Source organism: Gossypium hirsutum, chromosome A07 (genome assembly GCF_007990345.1).
Source record: "Gossypium hirsutum isolate 1008001.06 chromosome A07, Gossypium_hirsutum_v2.1, whole genome shotgun sequence".
In the NCBI taxonomy this organism is placed as follows: domain Eukaryota; kingdom Viridiplantae; phylum Streptophyta; class Magnoliopsida; order Malvales; family Malvaceae; genus Gossypium; species Gossypium hirsutum.
The window spans coordinates 6,900,704-6,913,617 of record NC_053430.1 but is presented as its reverse complement, the minus strand read 5'-3'; the positions used below and the strand labels follow the sequence as shown (position 1 = coordinate 6,913,617).

The window sequence follows — 12,914 nt, the reverse complement described above, 5'->3', positions numbered from 1 at the left end:
TTTATTTTCCATTATCTTCTCATTCTCCCTCTATTTTCCTCCCTTTTCTATTTATTTTAACGTAGTTTTTCTATGTTTTCCATTTGTTAAAACTAGTCGTTTTATTTTTTTAAAACAATTTAAATTGGAAAGATCAATCAAACTGAGGGAGAAGCAAAAGATAATGGAAAATAAAGAAAAAAAAAGAAAAGTTAAAAGAATATAAAAGAAAAAAAAATTAAATTATTCAAAACGAAAAAAATATAAGGACCAATTATATAATTTTACCTAAAATTTTTGTTTGAAATGATGATTTAATGTGTCACGTCAGCTTACTGTTATACTGTTAGCTGTAATTAACAGCTTAGTGACTAAAATGTGACAACATGTTAATGTAAATGATTAAAATATAATATTTTAAATATAAGTAACTAAAATATGATTTGAGATAAATAAAAGTGACTATTTTAATAATTTATTCTATTATTTATTTTTATGGTAAGAAAACGTTAAGTAGACGGAGCATTTAACTTTCCGCTCTTAAAAATGAGTAAAGAGGGGCAAGTAGTGAAAGCAAAAGAATCAATGGAGAATAGCTGCCAGCCAATCTAATGTCTCATTATGTCTTTTTCAAACGTAGAAAGTGGTAGACATGCAAAAGTCTACATCTTAATCATTTCAAATGCGGACATGGATAAATAAAGGTCATTATTTAGACCGGTTAATTCGGCTCAAGTTAATTTAGAATTTTAACTTTATTTTTTAAATTTGAGTTTGATTCTGAGTTAAAAATTTTATTTAAACTCGATTTATATTAAAAATGTTAAATACACTTAAAAATATTAAAATAAATATTTTCATATAATTTGTGGTAGTAAAAAATTTGTATTACCCAACTTTTGCGTTAGCACTTCATGTGGATAGCCATTTACCCAAAAGTACTTTCATTTTACTAATTTTTGCTAGACTCCCTAGGAATTTAATCAATATTATATTTATTTTACCCTTTTGGGCCATACACATTACTAGATTGATGTTCTTTAGGAATTCAACAATTTTTAAACATCATTTTTTAAATTTTAGGTAAATTATAGTAGTAATCACCTAATAATGAAGAGTTATAAAATGATCTTTCTATTATCTTTTTTTTGTTCTTTTTATTTTTGGTCACTCAGCTATGAAAAGTTATAAATTAATCATTTAACTATATACTTTTGTTTTTTTTTTTGTCACCTAACTTATGTTGAATTTTTGGGTGTTTCGATTTTGTACGTTAGCCAATTAGTGACCAAAAAAGACAAAATTGAATAGTTAGGTGATTATTTTGTAACTTTAATAATTAGGTAAAAAATAATTGGGTGATCATATTGTAACTTTTCATATGTAGGTGACGAAAAAAAGAAAAAAACATAATTGGATGATTATTAATGTATTTTACCTAAAATTTTCTGAAACCAAACATAGCATTAGACTTCATCTCATAGGCACATATCTTGATCTCAATATCCCTAAATTAATTTACCCTAAAGTTTTCTGAGATTTTTTAAAAATGAAAAGCTTGGAATCAAAAGTTCACCTCCACGTTCAAAATAATCAATTTTAGAAAAGTAATGCATAATGTCAAATAATACTTCAAGTTTTCTTGCTCAAACAAAATTAGGAAATTGAAAACATAATTTGTCTTCTACCAAGAACATTACTTCCACATGAATTTATTACTGGCTGGTCTATCTTAAGGCTTAAAGCTTCATGATAAACAAGCACATCTTATTATTATTATTATTATTATTATTATTATTATTATTATTATTATTATTATTATTATGTATGTTAGGAATTTAGGACCACCACAGGACTTGCAACGATATGGCTATTCTGATCAACCCACTTTAGATAACCATAGGCCACCGGAGGAGCTTTTCCATCCATTTGCACACTCACAACAAACTTTTGCTTTTGATATTTATTTGTGAAGGTTAGAGTGGTAGGCTCTACTTTAATCGTCATCCCATGAGTTGCTTCTACAGTCGCCTGGTAAACTGATTGGTCATCTCCCACGTTTGTCACAACTCTGGTAAAGTTCTTTACATTTGGAGCGCTAGCATTTTTGCTAAACATGGCAACGAAAGATGGGTAGTTTATGTCAGTTCCGTCTTGGTTGCAAGTCCATTGGCTTTGTCTAAGAATAGCTCTCATCTCAGCATCATCATAGCCTAGGCCACATAAGAAATCAACATAACCTTGCCAATCTATATCATATATGAGTCCAGGATCCATTGCTTTGTTCGGATTGATATGACCTGCCCCATAATCTAGAGGTGTTCCGGGTAGGTTAGTGTATTGGTTTGTCAAAGTAGTTCTATTGTTGTCAATGGTGTTTGCTGTGGTCATCAAGGCTGATCGGATAGCTGCTGGGCTCCATTCAGGGTGAATAGCTTTTAGCAAAGCTGTCACTCCAGCAACATGAGGTGCTGCCATTGATGTGCCCGATAATAATGCGTAATCTGTAGCTACTTCATAGTTGCCCATTCCTTCAATTGGAATTAATGGTGGGAATGCTGCTAACACTTGGACCCCTGGAGCAATTATATCTGGCTTTAGAATGTTTGGGTTAATGGGGTCTGGTCCTCTCGAAGAGAAATCAGCCACTTGTGGTGCCGGCTTTGTGCCAAAACTTGTAAACACGAATCTCATGAATTTTACTCTTGCCTCGTCAGCTGCCTCTGTAACATACTTTTTTATCAAAGCACCAGAAGAGGATGGTAAAATAAGGCTTGGGATGCTGAGTCCATCAATTCCAAAACGGGACCAATCAACATCTGTAACAAGTATTCCTGCAATTGCATTAACTCTTGCTAGCTCTTCCGCTTGATAAAAAATGTTACTAGTGTTATTGCTATAACAGATGACCACCTTTCCGAAGACTTCACTCTCTTTCAGTGCTCCGTTACTGCATAATGCTTTGTCAGAATCACCTTGTCCATAATACAAAGGTGTATCTATAACTACAACACGTTCTGGGAACTCTGATTTTCCTTCAAATATTAGGTCATTCCCTAAAGTCACTGTTGCAGTGAAACTTCGATCAAGTGTCCCAGCCCCAACTGTGGTAATCCATGGTGCTGCATTGTGTGTACTGTAAGGTGCTCCATCATTCCCAGCAGCGCAAACAACAGCAATCCCCTTCCCTATTGCTGAAAGAGAAGCAATGGCTATGACATCATGGAAATAAGGTGTTTGTTCAAAACCTATAGATAGTGACATGATGTCAACACCATCTACAATCGCTTGATCCATAGCAGCAAGAACATCACTTTCAGCAATAAATCCATCAGATGTTACTTTGTACATAGCAACATGTGCACCTGGTGCAATACCCTGAGCTACCCCTTTTGCATATCCGAATTGACTTGCACCTGGTACAAGGTTACCTGCCGCGGTTGACGATGTGTGTGTTCCATGTCCGAAGACGTCTCGTGGTGAATGATCTGGTGAGTTTGATTTACCAGCAGCTTGATTCCCTTTCATAAATACTTGTGCACCAATGAGTTTTCTATTGCAAGGAAAAGGATTAGTTGTATTATTCTGGCACTTGCCCTTCCACCTTGTAGGAATTGGCGGCATTCCTTTCTCGTTGAAACTTTCACTCTCAGGCCAAACGCCTGTATCAATCAATCCTATTATCACACCTTCACCATATGATGATGCATTCCACAACCCAGAAGAATGCCTTAATCCCATAAACTGAGGGGAGTGTGTAGTGAACAATTTGCCAAATTTCTCCTCGTTTATAGCAATATGAGCCGGAGATTTCCTGATTTTTGATGCTTGAGATGGTGTGAGCTTAGCACTGAAGCCATGCATGACATGATTGTACGAGTAAAGCAACATCTCTTTGTCTGAGTTTGACAAAGATCGCAGGATGGCTCGGTGCCAGGTCTCATGGGTCAAGAAAGATGAAGGTTTAAGCGAATGATCTATATGGACTATGTATGTCTTGTATTCTTCATGTTCTGGCATTGCATTATTGATTCCAAGCAACAAAACCAACAAAAAAGACACAATCAAGGAGTGATTGCATATACTCATCTTTCTAGTCTAGCAGATGGGCTAATAGCTAGACTAGGAAGATATATGTGTTTGATAATGGTCTATCACTCCCCCTCACACACACATATATCTATGTATTGCAGATCACTAAATCCAACTTGGTTTTGGCTCCATCTTCAATCTTTTATTTGTTGATTTCTCCCAAGTTTTGTTCATCAAGATTGACTTCAACCTTGTACGAGGCCGGCATTTAAACAATGTTATATATATATATATAGTGATGTTGATATCTTTGCCTTTATTGACGATATTATTAAACCTCTTTGCCTTTAAACAAATATGGAGAAACCCCCCAGCCCCAATGAATGAGCTGTTTGCTTTGAGAAGCATTCAAAAGGCAATGGAAGATTGAGTTGTCGACATGAACGTGTGCTTGTTAATATCGTGGTTTTTTTTTATGTTAGAAATTGACATCAATGCATATTTTTAGGGCTAATTTTATTTTATAAAAGACAATATCTCTATTATATTCATTAGTTATGAGGAGAATTAGTTAATGAAAGTGTTATTTTTCCTTTTACAATTAACAAGTATAAGCTTATCTTTTTTTTTATTGTTCAAACCGAGCCGTTTAGATGTCATACAAAATTGATAGAAATATATACAATACGAATGTTAAGGTTTAGCAACAACTGGTTTATGTATGTTTTCCACTTAATACAGGCAATGTTTATAAGTTTAAAAAGCTCTTAAGAAAAAAATCAAAATTTCAATTAAGCTTCTTGATTTATTTCGCACTCAATTAAATTTTTACAGTTAACCTAAAAAATTTAATTAAATTCATCTGTTAATGGAAGTCACCTTTGACTACATTGATCGTTAACATTAGTTGATATAACAAACCAAGATATGAGAAAATAAGAAGGTTGGCATAATTATAATGTTTTTATAATTTTTCTACTTTTTAATATTTTATAATTTTCTTATTTTTATAAAATTTAAATATTATTATAATGACTTGTAATTTTTTTATAATTTTTAATATTTTTATTAATTTTTATAATTCTTAATAATTTTTATAAATTTTATTAAAATGAATGATTAAATTTGTGATTACCATGTACCGTCATCTCATATATCTCATTTGTCATGTCAGCTTATTTTAAACATTGATATAGTTGAAGACAATTTTCGTTAACGGAGGTGTTTAATTATTATTTTTAGGTCAACAGTAGAGGCTTAATTGAGAGCGAATTAAGTCAATGAGCTTAATTGATTAAAAAAAACTTTTTAAGGGCTTTTTAGACCTAAAAATAATGAAAACACATATACATTAAGATTGATGTTTGACCCATTGAATCGCTATTAGAAGTACTCATGAATTAGGTCGAAATCATTTATGTTATTAGCGTAATACATAGTTGAATAAGTCCGGCCCAACTAAACATATTAATATCAAATTTGTCTAAATTTACTCATAATTTTAAATGATTAGACCAAACACTTTCCATTAGTCCATATTCTTTAAAATATAAATAACATTATTTTTATTTAATATTTAGTAGTTATATATATTTCTTTCTTTTACTCCCATTATTTTTTAATTAAATTGTTATATACATAACGTAAATTTTTTTAGTATTTATATTATAATTTAGGATATATTATTTTACTGAATATATTTGAGAGGTCCTATTATAAAAATCTGATCAAATTAGTCATTTTACTATTAAATGGATTAATTAAAAAGAATTAAATAAAACTAAATTGGAATAGAATTAACATTTACTAATTAAAGAATGTCATTTATTATTTAATTAAATTAATATAATTAAAAAATATTTTTTAAATAATAAATATTAAATCTATTATAATTTATACTTATTTAATTTCTTTAAAAATACAATGACTAAATTTATCCCGGCCTTCAACAACTCTTGTCACGGCAAAACACCCTATGTAAAATAATTATCTGCAATCTGTAATTTGATTCCTTTAATTCCCAAGCTTTCTTTTTTTCTTCGGATACAAAGAATAAATCAAATATTAATTAGCTTTATTAAGTTTTCTTTTGAATTTTATTCAGATTAACCAAAGATATTTGAACCAAACACGAACCAAATCAAACCAAATCAAACCAACTAATCAGACCAATTAGATCAAAAATCGATTCAAAAAATGGCTTTGAATCAATTAGACTAAAAACCAATACAAACCGATTAAACCGACTAAAAATTCAATTGAACCTATTTTTTATTTTTAATAATTTTCTAATTAAACTGATAAACCAATAATATGACTGATTCAACCACTGATCCAGAATTTAAAAACATTGGGATTAACCATTCACATTGAAGCGATCCTTGATTCCTTGAGCAAATAATCGTCTTCATGTTTTAGCACTAGTTTAGTTTTTAGCCCAAAATCCTTACAACTAGGAAAAACCTATTAGATTCATACTCGCATTCAAAGTGGAAAATCCTAAAGCATCTAGGTTCAAATAGATTATTTTAAGGTTTGCATTTTGCCCATTACACTAGGTTAAAAAAATTTATGATATTAGATATGGCATTTACCATTTTGACCATTTAAGTATGAGGTAACCCTATTACCATACTGATTGTGGCTGCTAATTTTCACTGCCATTTCTCTTATATGCAGATGTAAGTCCTAACTAAAACAGCCTACAAAAAGAAAGAAATCATCTAAAGCAAACAGGGGTAGCAAAAAGAAGGCACCAAAAGAATGGGAGGCAAGTATGAAGTTAAAATCCGAAATAAGAAGCAAAAGCGTAGAATATGCAAGGCTTTCACAACCGAACTGATGGTCAAACCGATCAGACCACAGGTTCTCATTTCAACTGGTTTGTCTAGTTTAATTTAATAATATTAAAAAAATTCATAAAATTTTAAAAAAATAGAGAAAATCGAAATGCTTTGAATTTCAACATGAAATTCTGCTACCCGTAAGGTATCACGAGGATGATGCATCACGTATAAGACTTTCAATCTACCTCATTGCACATTATACAATTATGGTCAGCTAAATCAAGAAAAATTTTATTGAATCAACAGTGATTGTAGAATTCTAAGCTGTTTTACCACTCATGCATAATAAGAAAGGCGGCCGATCATGATTCCACTTAACAGTAATCAGCTTACTCGTGTGCTTAAGCTTTGGCCAAATGAAGGTTGAATTAAATCAATTTCTTTATAAAGTAAAGCTCAGAATAGATTCTTACAGGGATCACAAGAAAATAGCAGAATCTCAAAATGGAAAGAAAAGCAGCTTGGAAAGAAAGGTTCTTTACTGAGGTGAGGCTTCCTCTTTCTTCTCAGACAAATACCTAGAGAACATTGGAAAAATTATATTAGATATACTGCAACTTGCCTTTCACCACTACAAACAAATATTATTCTCTTATAAGGCAGAATATATGAAACACGTTTACAGTAATTTATAAATATAAGATTAAATTATGCCATAAGTCACTGTACTCTTCATAAATTTGAAATTTAGTCCTGTACTTTTACTTTTAGGAATTTAGTTCAACTTTCAGATTTCAAAATTTAGGTCCAACTGTTAACATTGTTAAAATTATTTTGTTAAATTCAAGTTCATTACATCATTTCTTTAGTTACATGAATACCAAGTGAGTATTTTTTTTAATTTCAAAATATCGCATTAACAAATTTAACAAAAAAATTTCAACAATGTTAACAACTGGACCTGAATTTTGATATCTGAGAGGTAGAGTGACTAAATTCTAAATTTGTGAAGAATACTGAGACTCACGGCATATTTTACCCAATATATAAACTTAACATACTTCTCTAAATTCAAATAAAGCAAAAACCAAATGCCTTTGCCCTATAGTAGCAAAATTACACAGTTGCAAGCACATGCATATTATCCCAATTATTTGTTTATTAAGAGAACATAAGCATTATCTTCAATACTTCATATCAGAAATTTCACTTCGGCAGTAACAAGCTAAATAAATCCTGCTCTTGAAATTATCTGAAAGTAAGGTTAGTATATGATTTGGTCATAACCTTGAATATGCGTGCAAATTATAGGAGAAACTCTCCCACAAGCATTTCTAAAGATGGTAAGCAGCAATCGATATAAAACAGAGAAAGGGTAAAACAAGATTGGAGAACACAATGGTAATTGCATAGAAAAGACATCAGCTCAACACGAACTACATGTATACAAACACCATACTTACCCTTGAGCTCTAGCCCAACGTGAAAGTTGATAGAGCTGTACTGTCTCATTTGAAGCATGGCATGCCAACAGAAGATAGTTTCGTGGCTGTACCATCCATGCAAACCTCATGAACAATGCTGAATAGACACACATTGCTGCAATACAAGAAACGAAGAAAAAAAATTAGAAACTTGCGTACCAAAGGAAATACAAAGCTTTTTCAAACTACCTTTTATTTTTAACCTGAAGTCATGTTGCCAGAAATCATTTCTGGCGGCTTATTCATGTCCACCAGTCCCTAACACAATAACCAATAATGTTCAAACATGAGTCATAAAGCACAAAGTTGAATCTTTCTTAGATGCAGCACAATTTTGCCCAAAGGGTGAATAACTTAACATATTAAAAACCTATATTTGTATAATCTTAAATTGTTGGTAATTAAGCATACAGCAAGAACAAATCCCCAATTGGCAACAGGTCCCCAAAAGTGAGTTGTTTTTGGACCAACTGGACTGTTCAAGAATGCTCGGAAGGAAGAAGCCATCTGTGACAAATTCTGCTGAGAGTAGCTCTGCAATGGTATAAAACTTAGAAGTCAAATAGGAACTATTACAAATTATCAAATTTCAAAAACAACAAAAGTTCAGCTGCAGAATCAGCAGATTACAATAATCATTTGAAAGTACTACCACGCATATCACTCTAGAAGCTGGGATAAGTTTTTAAACCATCCTAACAAGCAACAAAAATGCCACCTCCTGAACAATATATTTTACTTATGAAAAGTCAAATTCTACATATCATTTAAGACTCTTCTTAGTTAAATGATGCTACATAAGCACAAAGCTTCGCCACAAGGTCTAAGCCATTATCCCATTCAGTTGGTGTAACCATCATATATGAATAAAACCTATTCAAAAACCCATAAATTAATAGTTAAGCTTCCTGGTTCTTTATAAACATCAGGTTTTTAACAGGTAGGCTAGTGAGTGGAATTGGGCAATTGTACAATCACGAAGAACTAGCTAATTACCAATAAATCTAAGTGGAAATCTTTATGCTTAAGTTAAGACCCCAAATCTCAACATAGCAAATGATAAACAACCAATCAGATTAAAACGCAGTCCCTCTCGCCCTCTCTATCATATAATACTTCTAATTTGCAAAAACTGGAGAGTTTATTAGAACAGAAAGCAAACACCTCCGGTTTCTAATATTAACAGAAACCAGAAACACGGTGAAAATATCAGTCACTTGTAGATAAAAATCTTGTTAGGGAACTTGTCAACAAATCCCTTATAAAAACATATGAATTTATTATTCAATCAAAATCGAAATAATCATAAAGATATAAAATAAGACAAGCAAAGTATATTTCTAAAATGAGTTGGATCTAAAAATCCCTAACGCACCGAATCAGCGAATAGGAACTCAGAAAAAGAAAGAAAAAAGATAGCAATTCATTGCAACTTATCGCGAAGCGTCAAAGACTCAAAATTTAAGAGAAAATCAATATAAAAAAATTCTCATAATTAAAAGAAACTGGATCGAAAAGCAAGTAAAAATTTTCAGCTAATTACAGATCAGGCGCCGACGATGAAGATGATAGATGTGTGTATGAACGGGTTTTTAAGTAAAGTCGGTACCTTGACGGGAAAAAATGATATCGCTGGAGAAGTGAAAGACGGCCGGCGGTTACAAGGGATGAAGATTGAATAATATGTTTTGGTAGGAGAGAATGTTGGGCGTAATTTAATTATTGGTACTTATATTAAGCCATTGGAGTGGATATCTTTATATTAATTATTAATTGTATTTAGTTATTTTAATTTTAAAAAATAGATAAATTATTTTTTATATTTTAGATAAAATAAAATAATATTTTATTAAAAATTTATCTATTTTTATTATTAAAAAAAATAAAATTTTAGTAACTAGCAATTTTGGTATTTTTTAATGGATAAAATTTTCAATTGAAATTATTAGTTACATAGATTAATTTGTTATTTTTTTTAGTAGAAAAAATAACTTGCAATCTAGTTTTTAGTATAAAAATTTCCGTGATACTTTTATATTTTGTGCCTCTAGTCAACCAAGTACAACTCAATTGAGAAATTATTAAAATATCTTTTCACATACATAATAACAAATATTAATACGGTTGTACATTTTACCTTTTCATGTTTTTAATAAAATAATATTATGTTAGGAATTTAACTAGAGTTTTAAAATTTTAAGTTAACAATTTCAACCAAAGCTTTAATTACTCTTAATATAAATTTTTTTATATAGATTTTTCTTATCCATATTATGGGTGTATTATAATCTAGTTATATTAGTGATAGATTGAATTTGTGTCACCCTTCAACAGCGCCCTAACTCAATCAAAAAAATACTAAAAGTCCATTCATAAAGTAACAAATGTTATATTGAGAACATTTATGTCTTTTTTGTATTTAATAAATTTAGAAAAATAAATTTACATATTGAAAATTAGAAATTTTATCACACATGAGTATGTGTAGAAATCACAAATATAGAATTCAAATGTGTGTTTAAAAATAACATATAATAAATAATGAAATCCGTGGCTTGAAACTAATTAATAATAACACATGATACATGTATGATATTAAAATTTAAAAAAAGAGATTAAATTGTTTATAAGTTGGTGTCGAGTTAACTTATGACACTGACTCAACAAATACATTATTAATACTAGAAATCCCATCACATGCGAATGCATGTGGAAACCACATACTTCAAATATAAATGCGTGTTTAAAGTAACATACAATAAATAATGAACTGTATGGTTTGAAACTAATTAATAATAACACATGAAATATATATGATAACAAAATAAATTGCGCATAATAAAATTAAACTGTATAAAAATATAAAAATAAAAAAAATAAAGCTTTAGTTGAATAGTAAATTAAAGGTTTTACCAATGCAATTGGTTTGAGTTTAAATCCTACCATATGCATATTTTTATTCATTTCTTAAATAAAAATATCAATGTTCATTCCAATAATATAACTTATTTTAATTACGGAGGGCATTTCTATAATTTTTCTAACCAAATTGGTGATCCAGTTGAGGAGACACCAACTCAGTCAGACAATTAAATAATAATATAGATATACAATTGATAGAAGTAATGAATTGTGCAAAATATAATTAAAATATATTAAAATATTAAAGCAAAACTTTAGTTGAGTGGTAAATTAAAAGTTTTACAAATGTAGTTGGTTTGAATTCAAAGCTCATCATATGTATATTTTTATTGAATTTTTAAAATAAAATAAAAAACTAAAATACTCTCATATAATAAAATTTATTTAAGGATATTTTCATAATTTTCTTAACTGAATTGATTATCCAGTTGAAGTTGACACCAACTTAATCAATAGCTTAATAATAATATAAATAATAAAATTTAACTCCAACCCCTTAAAAAAAATTCTAATTTCACCCTAATCAAGATCTTAATATTGGTACACTTCGTGAAGATAATGAAAAATTCGTCTACCTTGTAGACTATTCTGCAAAATCACCACCAGACCAAAAGGTTCCTCCAAAAACTTGTAATCCTATTCCTTCTTTCTCCATCTCCATCCATCAATATAAATTTAATGCATTTTTATTTGAGTTTATAAGTAATATTTCAAAGCAACTAAAATCATGTCAAGCATTCACATTGGTAAGTAACTTCCCACCATTGAAGGATAGTTTGATTCCTTTGAATAATATCATCTAACAAGCATAAGAACCCTTTCAAAAAGTTTCACAACATAAGTATATATATATTTTTTATTAAATTTGATTCTCGATTTTGTATTGTTTTTTCTAATCACATTTACTATAAATTTGTTTTAATCTATTACTAAAACCACAACTTAAAATAAATAATTTTGAAATACAATTTATTAAATAAAACAATCACAAAATATATCGACATCACGATATTTTTAATTAGACAATCACTTATATTGTGAAAGAAAAGGAGGTCTCTACAATCACTATTGTTTGCTTCTTTTTCAGTTCGATTTTTTATCCATATATCGAGATTGGGTGTTTTTGATTGAGCCCTACACTTATTATTATCATCTATTGAACACTTGGATTTTGTTAAACGCCGTTGTTGCCTTGTTGGTGTGGCTTTTTCTAGTTTTATGGAAACACTGGTGCGGAGAAAATACCCATTAAGCATGAGAAATTTGATAAAAAAAATAAGTTGTCTTAGACTTGTCCATGGATTGGGCAATTCAGTCAGGCTCAAGACCTGTTCAAAAAGTGGGAGAGTTTGGACAAAAATATAGGTCCGAAAAATGAGTTTAAATTTTTGCTCAAGCTCAGCCCGAATAAAAGTACTAAAACCTGAGTCTGACCCGACTCATATTAATTTTTTTATATTATTATTTTTGTATAAAAATAAATTTAAAAAATAAAAAACGTATTTTCTTGAAAATTCTAAAGTTTAGGGTCAATATGAGAATAATTGTCAAGTTTAAGGACTAACTTGGATAAAAAATAGTTCAAGCCCCAATGTAAGAATAATTACCTAGTTTAGGCCCCAATATGGAAATAATTACCAAATTCAAAGATTAACTTGGACTCAAAAAACAAGTTTAAACCTTAATATAAGAGTTACTAAATTCAAACCCC

The 12,914-nt window shown here is 30.0% G+C and overlaps 2 protein-coding genes across 3 annotated transcripts; both read right to left on the bottom strand.

Moving 5' to 3' along the window:
* Nucleotides 1–1,809: 1,809 nt before the first annotated feature.
* On the bottom strand, nt 1,810–3,999 carry LOC121232322 (subtilisin-like protease SBT1.5). Its single transcript, XM_041118066.1, has one exon. It carries the CDS (start codon nt 3,997–3,999, stop codon nt 1,810–1,812), a length of 2,190 nt encoding a protein of 729 aa, XP_040974000.1.
* Nucleotides 4,000–7,067: 3,068 nt separating this feature from the next.
* On the bottom strand, nt 7,068–10,006 carry LOC121232051 (mitochondrial pyruvate carrier 1). 2 transcript variants are annotated; one of them, XM_041117414.1, is made up of 5 exons: nt 9,891–10,006; nt 8,693–8,815; nt 8,485–8,539; nt 8,261–8,396; nt 7,068–7,375 (listed from the first exon to the last, which is right to left on the bottom strand). In XM_041117414.1, the coding sequence occupies exons 2-5, from the start codon at nt 8,786–8,788 to the stop codon at nt 7,336–7,338; spliced, it is 327 nt and encodes a 108-aa protein (XP_040973348.1). In that variant the 5' UTR covers nt 8,789–8,815; nt 9,891–10,006; the 3' UTR covers nt 7,068–7,335. The 2 variants fall into 2 exon arrangements, with proteins under 2 accessions (XP_040973348.1, XP_040973349.1); XM_041117415.1 differs by having other exon boundaries at nt 9,825–10,002.
* Between the last annotated feature and the right edge of the window lie 2,908 nt (nt 10,007–12,914).